Genomic DNA, 14,111 nt, shown 5'->3' on the forward strand with positions numbered 1-14,111 from the left:
AAATTGGTTTTGGTTTATTTGCAGTAGAGAGCACGGATTTTTGTAATATGACTGCAAAAATGATTTAAAATTATCCGTACAAGAGAGCCAAATATAGCTTATAGATGTCCCCTTGAACTCTTTCGTGTTGCCTCTGCAGCTTGTCATGCTTTCTGCCTTTTAGATTACTTTTCCTGTGACTTCATGTTTAAGTAGTTCTGTGTGGAAGTCTCTGAACAATACTGAAGTGGCAAGAATTTCAACTCAGCTCTTCTGGAGACAGAATTAGTCAGTTCTTAGCTCCTTTTCCTGCATGCTTTTCAGACATGGTATACAGAAAGGTGGTAGAAAAGGCACCTGAACAGTTTGTACAAGGGATTACAGATCAGTAGCAGCTCTTTCCTGTTCTCTTGGATCCACTGATGCCAGATACCGTGCATGTAAACGGGGACAGTAGATTGCACTAGTGGGTGGGTAGCTCCTTTGGGAAGTTGTTGTAGCCAGCATCAGTGATGTTACAAAGCAGCTGTTAACTGTCCTTCTCATTCCTTTCTGTGCGTCACTCCAGTTTTTCCCCCATCTTTTATCAAGTTAAAAATACAGCTTCTGTAGTATGAACTCAGAAACCCTCCAAGGACTGTACATGTACTGTTTTGGATATACACCAGTTCAGCTCCTGTTTACTTACAGCTGTGGAGTTAAACAAGTCAGCGTTTCTTGCTCTTTTTCTTCTTGTGGGCAATTAGAAATCAACCTGCCTACACTGATGAACTGGGCCTTCTTTTTATAGCATTTTCAGATATTCTGATCTCCCATTTGCGTTAACACATCAGCTGTCACAGGCGTGCCGGACAGGCGGAGGCAGGCAGGGTGCTCCCTGACTCCTGTCTTCTGGCTCAGGAGTGGCGAGTTCAGGGAGAGGTCTGTTTATAGACGCTGCATTCCCTCACCACCTTGAATCTGTTCGGACTCTGGATAGTCTCTTCTGTAATCTATAGCGCCTTTGTGGAAGTGATTGATGAGTGCCTTTAGTAAGTTGTGTGGTCCACATTTACCTCAGAGGCAGTGTGGTAGCTATCTGAGGTATGCATCTAACCTAGCTGCTGGAATTCTGGTGAGATGACGAGGGTTTTTTTTTCTTTTGTTTCACGTGAAGCGTGGTTTCTCGTTTGTTTGCTTGGCTAGTTGGTTCTTTGGATGTGTGCATTTTGATTATGGCAGTCATCGCACTCTAGAGTAATTTTTAAGCCTTTTAAGATTTAAAAAATAGAATTGTACCAGCGTTTGGAGCCGCCTCTTCTCTTGCACTTTCTGTCCCATCCGTCTCTGTTTCAGGGGGGTATTCAGTTCCAAAGTTGGTGAATAAAGGCCGGCTTGTGGCTGGTTTTGCTGTCATTTGCCAGTAGCATTGCCGTAGCAGAAGGAGGTCCCTTTCCCTCCCCATGTGAGTCCCTGAAAAGAAGGGACAACGTCACCTTTTCCTTAATTGTTCTCAAAGCTCCATTAGGCTGAGGTTTGTGGCACACTCGGCTCCTGGGCTGAGTGCTCCTTTAGTCGTTGTGTGTTGAAATCCGTATTCTGTGCCTTTCAGTCCACTTTGAGTGCTCTCTGTGAAATGAGAGTTGCAGTTAGCTGCTGCTTGGGTTGTAAATGGCAGCCCTTAATAGGCATCTCGTGATGCTGCTATTAACTGCGGGGTTTTGGGGGAGCGCGGTTTTGCGCAAGTGCTTTCCTCTTTAGCCAGTGCCAGAGAGCACTGAGGCAGTCTTACTCGGTCAAAAGGGATGGTACTGATTAGAAAGCAGCTAATGAGATTAGCTGTTTGTTGTTTGTGTGATAGATGAGAAGTTCAGCAAAATGCAAAGCAAGCGGGTGTAAGTTAACTGTTCTTTGGGATTTAACAGAAGGACTTAAGTGATTTAGCAAGTCTTTGCTATGGTTGATGGAAGGACTCGAGTGTTTAAGCCTGATAGCCATAAGTATCTAAGAAATGGGGGTCTGCATCTATTGAGTTTTGCTTTCGAGGTACAATTTAAAATGCAGTAAAAGATTTGTGAGTAAAAGATGGCAGGGGAGCTCCAGTGACCCACGAGGAGGTGTAATGAAAAAACATTTAACAGGAAGGCTGATTTTTCTAGCTTATTCTTGGAATTGAAAAAATGATCCTAGAAATGTTGGAAGGGCAAGGTAATGCCTAGCTGGGTAGAGCACGAGTGATCGGGGGGCTGAAACATTTATTTGGTGCCTAATACCTGCATGTGTCCTGTAAAATACAGTCATCTTACCCTGTGAGGTGCTCTCTGGCTGGAACTGTCAGCTGTCTTGAGACCTTAAAGGAAAATAAGGGAGATGTTTAACATAAACTACTTCTCTGCAGCAGTCTGGGCTTATAGCCGTTGTCCTTGTGTTTAATCTTCCTTGGAGCATAGTGTTCTTCTTTATGCTCCTAAGGATAATTTTGTTTTTCTAAGATAAGAACTCAGCACAGCAGCAGCTGCTGGACTGTTGTACAGAAAATGGAATTTAAAAAATGTTGGAAATCGCTTCAGTAACCAACAGGCCACGTAGAAATATTTTTAATTGTTCTGTCTCTTTTTCTCAAATTATCCTTAAAAGCATTTTTTGCTTGCAAAACATGGAATAGGTGTTCTAGTTCCTGAGAATACAAAGGGTGTACTTTGAGCATCACAGTCTTGACAACAGGAAAGTTGCAGAATATCCTCAGCAGGTAGTCCTGTAGAAATTGTCATTTCAGGCGGCTTTACTGTATCGGAAATACTTATTCCACTTCTGAGGGCTTTTGTTTTGTTCTCCTCGTTCTTTTTGGTACTTCCCTTATAGTTGCTCTGCACTTAAGGAAAAGAATCCCTCAGGGACTCGGACGGAAAATGTGATTTGCCCATCTGTTCCTGTTCATCTCGGACTGCCCCTGAATCCATGAAGTTTGAGCTTGGCCTGAGGGAGCTTTATTTCATCTATGCGGGGTTTTTAGTCAGGTTGAGGGATTCTTGAATAACGGAGCGTTGGGGTCTCAATGCCTGGTCAAACATGGAAAATTCACCTTAGCCATGTTTTGGGGAGACGCTCTGATTGAGAGATGTTTGCTTTGCACCGTTTAGCAGAGGTAACTGAACACTGCAGTCCTGGATTGGTACAGAGGAATTTATAGAGGTGAAAAAAATGTATTCCCAAACACATTGACATGGTTGTATATCTTCTGGAGTTCGTTTTGTGCATGCCACTTACCTGTGTCTTTTGTTGTGGGGGTTTTTTTGTTTTGGTGAGTTTTGGGGGTTTGGGTATTTTTACTGAGCAGGTGTTTAATAATGCATGTTCTCCTCCTGTTTTAGCCAAGAGTTGAAACTAAACCTGAAGCTCAGTCTCAACCTCCTCGTGTACGTGAACAGCGTCCCAGGGAAAGACCGGGTTTTCCACCCCGAGGACCTCGACCAGGTAATGTGGAACAGCTTGCGTGTCTGCTTGGGACTAGTTAATGAGAGGTGCCTCCGCAATGGGTCTTGTCTATACCTGTATTATATTGGGCTGGTAATGAACTGTCTGTTCCTACTGCCTTCAGCTAGAAATGGGGAATATGATTTGGAGGCCAAGCTTGTGATGAGTTGTTGCAAAGATCAGGCATTATTTCCAAGCTTCTGTGTTGTTGAAATGTTTTTTAATAGGCCACTCACTTATATGCTTGAGTACTTTTCCTGTGGCTTGATGCAGTTCTGAAAAGCTGCTATGGAAATCTGATGGTTTGGGTTTTTTTTTTTCCCCCCATGTCCTTTAATTTTGCTGAACCTTGGAAATGAGAGCTCTTAAGTGCCTGTGGCTGCTTTGTTTTGGAAGAAAACCTTCCCACTGTGTCAACCTCAGTCAGTTAATAATCTTATACATGTTTTTCCACCTTGTGTAATTGTCTAAAATACTGTTTTCAGTTTGGCTGCCTCATGTTTGTCTTAGTGGATGAGCAGCCAGCTCTCTGCATTTTCTTACTCCTGCAGAGTATCTAAAACTGTAGGATGGTCTGGCTAGAAAACGTGCACGTTACTTAACAGTCGTCAGAAGTGGTGTTGAGAGGTGAAAGCCTTCTGAGTTGCATTCATTAGTCCAGCCTGGTCGCTTGGCAAACTTCTGCGCAGCACTGGGCAAAAGCTATCTAGTCAAAGGCCCAGAGTTATGGGTTGTTGATCAGTTCATCATCTTCCCTAAGTGTGAAAATAAGTCACGAGTTCTAAGGGGAGGGGTGGTATTTGCGGTGATCCTGAAGTGGTAGTGTAAAGCTGGCAGGAGCTGGCAGAGCGCTGCCTGCAGAAATGGTTAGGTCTCAGCGACTGTCAGCGCCACCACCAACTCTAGCTAAAATTGGTTCTAAGGAAGGTTTTCAGTAAGTGCATACCAAACGGTGGTACGGATTGGGATTAAAAGTGCTTTTGGCTTTGATCGGTGCAAGTATGTTTTCACCCAGGGTCAATGCTGAAACTGAAAGGATTTAAGGCACTGAGAAAGAACTGTGACATCTGTTACAGGTTAACATTTCTTGGTTTTTTTAACATGTCATCTGCAGCAGGGAGCAAAAGCTGCAACTTGTGGCTAAATCAAGCTGCGAATCTGCATTTCTACTACTCTTGGATGTAATAGAGGTCATGCAGAAAACATGTAACAAAGCCCCAGTCTTTTTATTTCTGATCTTAGGCTGGGGGCGTAGCAGAGGCAGGGCAGAAAAAGCTGAAATCTCAGTGGACCAAATGGTAGAACTTCAGCCCTATGGTCTTATTGTCAAAGGAAGTCAGTGAACTGTTTTATCTGTTTAAGGAAATCTTTCAAACGAGCTAGCAAGGTTGCTGTAAACGGGCTTGTAGGGGAAGCAGAGGAGAGAAAGGGGTACGTATCTACAGAGTAATACCTCAGGTACAAAAGGGCTAACATTGCGCTACTGTCATCCTGCAAGGCAGGTAATGATTTAGTAAAGTTGATACTGGGAAAGATTTTATCTTGCACGCTGCTAAGCGTACTAATACTTTGGCTGAGCTGGAGAGAACATAAGGAACTCTCACTTGTATCTGGGGCAAAATGGTGGAAGATGAAAGCCAGAAGAGTTGACTGGCAAACATTGTTTTTAATATGAGTGCCAAAGTAAGGATACTGTTATTGTGCTACAGAATTGATGAAGAGTTGACTTAAATCCAAATCTTTTTAAAAGTACGATTTAATAGGTAGTGAGCTCCTCTTCAGTATGATGATTGAAGATATAACAAGAACCTCTTGAACAAACTTCCCCAGTATGCTAGATGTTTTAGTTAACGTGGATTTATTTAACCTAACCAGGGAAACCACACGAAAAGAAAAAAAAATACTTTGTGGTATTATTACAAAATTGTCAGGACTATGTAAAGAGGGAGATAGTATCCTCCCTGCTGTGTCACCTATGGTAAACATCAGCTCAAGAGCGGAAGGTATAGAATTTTTTGAGCGAACGTGCTTGGTGCTGTTTGTAGATGTGTTCATCTGAATCTACACACATCTTCTAACCTCAGTGGCTCTGCCTTCTTTCTGTTGACGACAGGGAGGGGGGACATGGAACAGAATGAGTCGGATAATCGTCGAATAATTCGCTATCCAGACAGCCACCAGCTCTTTGTTGGGAACTTGCCACATGATATCGATGAGAGTGAACTGAAAGAGTTCTTCATGAGTAAGTAGCAATTTCAGCTGCAGAGACTAAGAAGAAAAATTGTGTTGAAAAGTTACATAACATTCACTTAGGGCCACACAGGGGAACTTTTACATGATGTGACACTACAGGTGTTGTCTGGAACAAGCCGAGGGGTGGTAGAGCTGGCACTGTGTTTTTTGATTAACATTGCTTTTCCCTTGTGTTTCCCCAGGCTTCGGAAATGTGGTAGAACTTCGTATAAATACTAAAGGAGTGGGAGGAAAACTGCCTAACTTTGGTTTCGTGGTATTTGACGATTCTGAGCCGGTCCAGCGAATTTTAGTTGCAAAAGTAAGTATCGACGCTTACTTTCAGAGATCCTTTTAAGCTGAAAGTCGAGTACGTAACCTTTTCAAGGGCATCACGTGGGTCTCTGAATTCTGCGTCCTGGGGGTGAGAAAAAGGAGTGAGGTTATTTGTGGTTGTGACTTGAGGAATTGGAGAGGAGAAAGCAGCGGTTTTCATTTCTAGTATGTGGGAGTGAGACCTGGCAGAGCAGTTCTTCAGGAACTTTAGCCCTGAAGTGAAAAGGCTAAAGCCAGCAGTGAAGAGGCCAAAGACAACCCTGCCCTTACTTGAGAAAGACATTTTAATTCCTTGCATGCCAAATGAACTTAGAAGTGCTCTTCCATTTACTGTAGACCTCTAGGGCTAAGGTTGTGTGCTGCAGGGAGCCGTTAACAGTTAATTTTTGTCTTCCGCTTGTAAGTGAAGGTAGGCTGAGGCATGCAGCGAATGCAGTGTTTTCGTGTGCCTTTTATAAATGGACTTTGTGAAATGGTGACTAACGTGTGCCTTGAACACTTTTCCCTATAAGCCTATTATGTTCCGGGGTGAGGTGCGCTTGAACGTAGAAGAGAAAAAAACAAGAGCCGCTCGTGAAAGAGAGACCCGAGGTGGAGGCGATGATCGTAGGGATATTCGTCGCAATGATAGAGGCCCTGGGGGTCCCCGTGGAATAGTGGGTGGTGGCATGATGCGAGACCGTGACGGAAGAGGACCCCCTCCGAGAGGTGGCATGGCACAGAAACTTGGCTCTGGACGAGGAACCGGGCAAATGGAAGGCCGTTTCACTGGACAGCGTCGCTGAAAATCTCCACTGTGGGCAGACAGTCTTGGCAGTGGTACATTATCCATCGTGTTTGCATTCTTGTTAATTTTTTTTGGCTTTGGAATGTGACACAGCCCTTCTGATAATTTCTTTGATGTGAAAGCATCCTTTGGTTTCCAGTTTAAATTGAGGTGGACGTTCTTTCCCCAGTTTCACAACAGGAGTCACACTGTTAATTTATAAATGTAGACTTGGAGAATTGAGGACTGGAAAAAAAAAAAAAAAAAAAAAAAAAAGGAAAAAAAAAAAAAAAAAGACCGGTTAACTATCTGCAACAAAAGTGAACTAAAGGACATGCCCAATAGAATTCAGGTCCTTTCAGTCAAAAACCCTCTGCTGCACATTTTGTGTAAGTGTTACTGTTTCTGCCTATTACTGTTGGAAACACAAATAGTGCAATTTGTGCAATTGGAGAAGCTTGCCTTTTTTTTTCCTTCTTAGAACACTCGGCTCCAAACAAACTCGTGTTTACGCGCTCATCAAAATGCACTAATGGGTACTCTGAACTCATTTATATTGACACCTGCAGGAGGCATCGGAGGAAAAAACTTTCATCCTCTTATTCAGACAGAATAGCTTGTGAAACGATGCGGGCATCTGATCTGCTTGCTGTGACCAACATATGTACACACACAAACCTTAATAAGACTACAAGTTTATTCCAGAAGAAATCCATTTAGCTGTAAACTAAACAGAACCCAGAGTTTCAAAGTTGTAGCCCTGAGTACGCAACAAGTTTGATAGCTCACGTCAGGTTTTCTATCTGCCCCTCTTCAGTACAGGGATGGCTGCTCAACACACTCCTCCTTCCCCTTTCCCCTTCGATAAGCATTGTACAGTGAAATTTGTCTTGACTGTATTTGAGTTCTCTGGTAATGTAATAAGCATGATGGTGCCTTCTATGAATACATCATTCCAGTCTTGCTGGTGATTTTGTACAGTATAGTGTATGAATTACTGTGCTGCAAAGCCAATCGGCTGCAAAGCATTTAAAGGAAGTCATTGAAAAATTGTATTAAAAAAAATTGCAGTATCTTTCAATCAGTAAACGTTGCTAAAATTATCATCCACCTTGCTCTTCAATTAACAAGTTCGCCTGTTTTTTTGCAGAGGGGGGGAAGGGAGGAAGAAGGCATCCAAGTAGTCTCCAGGTTGTCTCTTCTCTTTTATCAATGTCAAAGCTAAAGAAAACAGAGTTGAAATCTCTCTTGGATGTGAATTTCGGAAGTCAGTCAAGAACAGTGAACGCTTTTGGCCAGCTCGTAATCGGTAGAACTGAGCATCCTTTGTGAGGGTGAGCTTATCAAACGAGGATACTGCAATTTTCTGAGAACAAAACAGCAGCTCTTAAGTAATTGCATTTTCCAGTTGCACTTTTTAAAAAACTCTTACTCATTTTGCACATAACTCTCAGCTGAAGTTGACACTTACGTGGCTCCGGACTGAAAGATAGAAAGGAGACATCCTCTTCTTCAGTTTGACTGGTGGGTTTTTCCAGTGGAGAGGTCTGTTTCTGGATGACGTTCTGGAGCGCATTCCCATAAACTGCAGCTGCAGCAGACAGTACAGTTCGGCTCGATGCCGGGGTGTGCAGCAAGCGCCCGGCTCTGAGGCGTCAGGAGTAAAAGTGTGTGTGGGGGGGGGTGTTTGCGTGTGCGTCTGTGCAAAAGTGTGACCACTTAAAGCTGCTTCTAAGCATGGAAGACCTCAAATAAAATACTGGCAATTTCAAGCAAAAGCAGATAGGGCATCATAGCAATCTGTCTCTGGATTATGCAATCATTTGCTGTTTTTGAGTAAGTTGGAAGATTTTGCACATATTTTTCTGATACGTTAGGCAAAGTGAAGTGGCATCTGTCTGTTTTCTCCCAGACTCGAGGTCTTCTGTGTTTGATGGTAAGTCTTGCACTATTTTCATACATTTTTTTTTTCTGGGGCACATTTCTACCAGTTTCCATTTTCATATTTCAGTTTTTTGTTGAAGGTCTTGCATTTTCAGCTGTTACCTGGAAATCTGTTGTACTTGAACTGCTGGCCACACAACACCGCTACTTTAGGTTTGAAGCCTTCAGACAAATTGCTGTCATGGGTTAGCAGTTTGCCACCAGTGTGTTTTGTGTAGCCTTTTTTTTTTTTTTTTTTTTTTTCCTTTTGTAGTACTGTGCTGTTTTGCTGCCACCTAATTCAGTTATATGGCAGATGGCACTGGGAATAATCTCAGCAACAAAAACCGGAGTATTAAAAAGAGCTACTGAGCCATTCTGCTTTCTGGCTTGCTTCTTGTTTAAGTGACATGAACAACCATTGGAGCATCATCCAGAGAAGTTTACATGGTGATAGCTCACCTGCTGTACTGTGGACTCTTACGTGTTCTCAACCCTCTCTATAGTAAATGTACCTCTTAGAGCAAAGGAAGGGATTCACTGACCATTACTGTTAGTTGCTGATTTGTGGATGGTGGGAGTATTTTGTCATTACGGTTCTATTTCAACAAACTTGGCTGACCATCTTGGCTTTAGTAGGTATACAAGACAGTGGATTACCATCTTTATTGCTGTAACGTGTCAAGCATTATATGCTAGTAGATTCTAGTTTAATTGTTGCAGGTGGAAAGTATTTTTACTTTTAAGTTTCCATTCTGAATGTGTTTTGACTAAACATACCAATAAACTACTGATGTCTGCAGCATTTATCCATGTCCCTAATTCTCTTGAATGCAGGTCGCTGTAGAGCACTGTTTCATCCCTTGCTGTACAGAAAATGCTTTCTTAAGAACACTGTTGCTGGCTTGTCAGATGGCGGTGGGAAGCCGTAGTAGCGCAGCATCACATAGTTCGGTTGAAGCGTTTGACCTGAGTGGAGTCGATGAGCTCTGGTTTGCCGTGGCTGTATAAACTCCTTTCCTGGGACGCTGGCTTGAGAAGACACAAGGGCCGGAAGCCCTGCCAGTGCCCCTGAGAAACCGTGCCCGGGCCCCTCGTGGCTTCTGAGGGGTCCTGGCTTGGGTCGCTCCGGCTCCAGAGCTGAACAGCAAGGAAGTTGGACGTGGTCTGTTCGTGTCACAGGTGGCCGGCCAGGCGTCGCCCCCGGCGCAGGTCTGTCCCCTCGATCTGGCGGCTCCTCTCGCCTCGGGCCGTGCGCGGTCCAGGGAGGACGTGAGCACCTCTTGGACGTGTCCCAGATGGGATTTCTGCGCGCCCCGCCAGGCGGTGGGGGCTGTGGCGTCCGGCTTTGGGGATACACCTTGAACGTGAGCTGAGTTGTCTTAAAAACACGAATCTGGAGTTGCTTGCTCTCAACTTTAGTGTTGCTTGCTGTTGATGCTGTGGAACTGATTGTCGTACTGCAAGATAATCCCTGTTTTTTCCCTTCTTGTGTTTGGTGGCATTGCCAGTGCTGGCATTTACCCAAAAAGGTTGGTGGAAGAGTTATTCTTGCACTGCTTGTAGATACATTGTGTCTGAGTCATGGAATCTGTGTGGAGCTGTTCTGCTCTGGGTGAAGTTCGTGGGAGCTGCTGTCTGCTGCGTCTTGAAGTCCTCTGCCGAGCGTGTGTCTTGGCTGGAGTATTTTCTGCTAAATGGCGGTTGGGAAGTCTCTGGAAAGTTGTGTGAGTTGAAATACTGGAATGAAAAAATGAGATCCTGTAGAAGAGCCCTAAGCCCAAGTCAGCAAAAAATCCTCTGAGGAGCAGCCTCAACAGCTAGGAGATCTGCTGGCACCAAAGATGCCCGAAGAAACACGGTCCCCTCCCGAGGGCCTGGAGCATTCGGATCTTCATACTGCTTTGTGAGGTAAATTGTGGTGGCCTGCAAACCCCTGCTTACCTGGGGCTGGGGAGGAGGGGAGGAGGTGGCAGAGAGAATGGTACCTGCAACCAAACAAGGTGGGCCAGGACAGAGTTTCACTTGTGCCATGAAGTCTTAAGTCTTTAAAATAGTTCAAGAGCACATTTGAACAGCACCTGAGCTGATGTTCAGGCTTTGTGAATGACTCTGTGTAATGATTAGCCTGTACTTTTTTTTTTTTTTTTCCCCTCCTTTTTATATGGTTGAAATGGAGCAAGGTAAAAGTCAGTCCATACACATACCGGAGTGATGGCTGGGGGGCTTTTAGTGGAGATAAAAAAGTGAGGAAATGCCAGGGGGCAGATGAAGGATGTCAGTGAGCAACAACACGTTCAGTTCCCTTGGTGGTAACCACGTGCAGACACAGCGTGCTCTGAAGCATCATTATAATTTTTTGTGGACATGATTTTAGAAAGGCCTTTGCAGTCACCACGATTGCTGGAGTTTTGCATTTCATGTGGAGAAATACAGCTTGGCAAAGTGGATTTATTGGACAAGGTGGAAGAATATAGCAGGCTGCCCGATAATCCTTGGGAAAGCTCCTCTTGGTGTCTGTGGTTAAAGTTTGGCTTCTTGCAAGGGGAAGAAAAGCAGCGTGGGCCCTCGGTGTAACCTTTCACTCCTGTTCTGACTGGTGTCTCCTGGGCTTGAGCTCAAGTGAGACATCTCGGTGATGGTGCTTCTGACGCCATCTCTGCAACACTTGCTGTTCCTGCTGACAGGTGGGAACAGTGGGAAGTGCAGCGTGTGCGCGCGCGCGTGTATTTTTGCATGTGTAGGAATTTGAGAACAGCTTTCACAGGTGCTGACACGACGCTCTCCTAGGCGGCCTTATTGCAATGCCATTTTAATGGCAAACCCCTCCCATAACCTTGAAATCCTTGACTCCCCTGAGAGGTAAGGTACACGCATTAAACCCAGAGTTGGTAAAACAAGGCATCACGCACCAGTGGGTTTCGTGGCCCTGCAGCGACCTTAATAGCCCTGTTGGGCCTCGCAGCATTTGCAGCGAGTGAGTCCTGAAGTTGCTACTCAAATGCGCCGGACAACGTGTTTTCGCCATGTTTGTCCTGACAGACATGCGAACTTGCAGGAGCTGGTGTGTCAGCTCTCGGCCGCTGTGACCTGCCAGCAGCAGGTAGGGAGCAGGTGTGCTCTGCTAGGAGCACAGGGGAGGGAGGTGAGGGGTGTCGGGGGGTCCGTTTGGGATACAGAGTGGATTATGTGGATGATCAGGAGCAGGTCCCCTCTCCAGCTCTGCTTGGCAAAGAGAAGAAACAAGAGCCCGTCAGGGGAAGCCCGGCTGCAGCTCTGCCGTAGCCACTCCTGGAGCATCACAGGGTTGGAGCCGTACCACTGCCCCGGGCTGAACCCCATGGCGGGTGCAGCGAGAGCTGCTGGCCTTTCCCTGCGACGCAAGGAGCAGGTTCATTTTTCCCTGACGTGTCGGCTGCTCCTGATCTGTGCCCTGCGCTCTACACTGGGGCAGCACCCTGCTGGGGAGGGGTAAGGCCATGGGTCCCCAGGCCTGATGTGAAGATCTCCAACCTCCAGAGCCTGGCCCAAGAGATGGAGTAAAAGCTGGTATTTGCTATGGTGGGGAAGAAAAACGGTGCAGGGGGAAGCGGGCCAGAGGAAGGATGGGGTCTGCACCGCAGCCTCAGCCCCTCCACCCTACAGCAGTGCTCTGCATCTACGGCGCTCCTCACGTGCAAAGCAGAAATAAAGAAAAAACTCTGAACGTAAAACACGACTAGGCTCAGGTTGATGCTCCCCTGTACTAAGCTGCGACGCAAAAATTGGCGCCTTCAGCCACGGGGGGGCTGCAGTGGGAGAAGGCCGGCGCCTTGCTGGTCGTGGCGGGGTACGGGCACGGAACTCGGCAGCGCCGCCCGGAGCCGGCAGGGGCCGCCAGCGCGCCGCGCCATCACGGGGCGGGAGGGCGGACGGCGCTGCTCTCTGCTACCGGGGAGGCCGGGAGCGGACCCGGGGGGGGGCCCGGGAGCGACAGCCGCGTTGGCGCAGGGGCTCGGCGAGGCCCTTTTTTAACTCGGCCTGGCAGGACCGTGCGTGCGGAGCGGCCCCGGGCACCCGCGGGTGCTTTTCGGCAGCCGGGGCCCCGCCCGCGTGTCTCGGCACCGCGGCCCTGAGCGCGGCGAGGAAGCGGGCAGCCGCCCGCGGGCCGGCGCCTCTGCGGGGGATAAACACGCGTCACCCGGTAGAGGAGGGGAGCAGGCGGTGACCCGGAGCCGCGCCTGCGAGCACGGGAGCGGTTTTACCAACCCTGGCGCCGTTTGCTCAGACCCGGCCCGCCAGAAACCGTGCGCCGGGGGCTGCCGGCCGGAGTTGCCGTGAGGATGGCGCTCCCCCAATCACAGCCACCCGGCTGCACCTGCAAAATCGGGAAAACCTGGCGAAAAGCTTCGCGATTTTCCGTGCCTCCAAATGAGCGTCAGGCAGGGCTGAGCCTCGTTACCGGGAGGCCCTGCCCGGGCAGCCCTGCGCAGCTCAGCTCCTGCCCCCGGCTCGCCAGACGCCAGCAAGAGCCGCTGCGGGAGAACCGGGAGAGCCACAACTGCAGGTCAGGCTGGGAAGGGGCTGGTGGGGACCGAGGGGCGCGGGTGGGGGGACGGGGGAAGAAAAGGGGGCAAAGTCTCTACTCCGGCCCCGGGCGCAGCCTGCCCGGGAGGAGCCTCCCGAGGGGGCACTGGGGCTTCGTTGGCCCAGAAAGCTGCAGCCAACAGGGGACGCAGAGCAGAGGACGAAAGCGTTCAGTTGCAGCCCTTAAACTTTTTAAAAGCAGCGTTTGCGTTCACTAATGGGTTTTGCTGCCTGCAGGGAACTAACGCGGGAGGAGTACAGGAGTCCCGGCTGCCGGCAGGAGTCTCTGTGTAGCCCAGGTTTGGGGACGGCCCGGGGAACGGAGCAGGGATGTCCCAGCCGGGCTCCTTGCTCCTGCAGCACCTGCCGTGACTCGGGGAGGAGCATTCGCACCAGGCTCCCCTGGGCATCAGGGTAAAGCGAGCGGTAAGTCACCTCTTGCTTGGCTGTGGTGTGGGCTGGGAGCTCCCGCTCGAGCGAGAGCTTCATCCTCTGGGCTGCAACGCTGGCGGCTGCTTCTTCATGACGGGTTTTTTTTTCAGTGCAGGCAACACGGCAGGAGCAGCTGAGCGGCAGGAAGACTCAGCCTGGGCCAGGGTGAGGAGCACGGCCGTGCCACGGGAGGATGAGCCTGGGCCAGGAGCACGGCCCTGATGCCGGGGGACGCCGACATGGGAGGAAATGTCCGGTGAGCGTGCTGAAGTGGGCAGCCAGCTGTGCCGTGCTCTGGGGGCATTGGGCAGGGTCAGGCACGTGGCAACACCCCAAACACCCGTGAGCTGAGGAAGCCGTGCCTGGCTGTGGTTGAGGAGGAAAATATGCCATGCCTGTGGCTCCTGGTGCTGATGCCAGTCCT

At 48.0% G+C, this 14,111-nt stretch overlaps 1 protein-coding gene across 2 annotated transcripts in view; it reads left to right on the plus strand.

The window, feature by feature from the left end:
* The window catches only part of G3BP2 (G3BP stress granule assembly factor 2), a 31,226-nt gene extending 21,735 nt beyond the window's left edge, over positions 1-9,491 (plus strand). For both annotated transcript variants that reach the window (XM_030026414.2, XM_041128225.1), the window contains 4 exons: positions 3,330-3,432; positions 5,546-5,674; positions 5,868-5,986; positions 6,513-9,491. In XM_030026414.2, coding sequence (XP_029882274.1) covers positions 3,330-3,432; positions 5,546-5,674; positions 5,868-5,986; positions 6,513-6,785 — 624 coding nt within the window. In that variant the 3' untranslated portion in view covers positions 6,786-9,491. The remainder of the gene's footprint in view (positions 1-3,329; positions 3,433-5,545; positions 5,675-5,867; positions 5,987-6,512) is intronic.
* Positions 9,492-14,111: the final 4,620 nt, after the last annotated feature.

The sequence above is a fragment of the Aquila chrysaetos genome, chromosome 1, assembly GCF_900496995.4.
Source record: "Aquila chrysaetos chrysaetos chromosome 1, bAquChr1.4, whole genome shotgun sequence".
Taxonomy (NCBI): Eukaryota; Metazoa; Chordata; class Aves; order Accipitriformes; family Accipitridae; genus Aquila; species Aquila chrysaetos.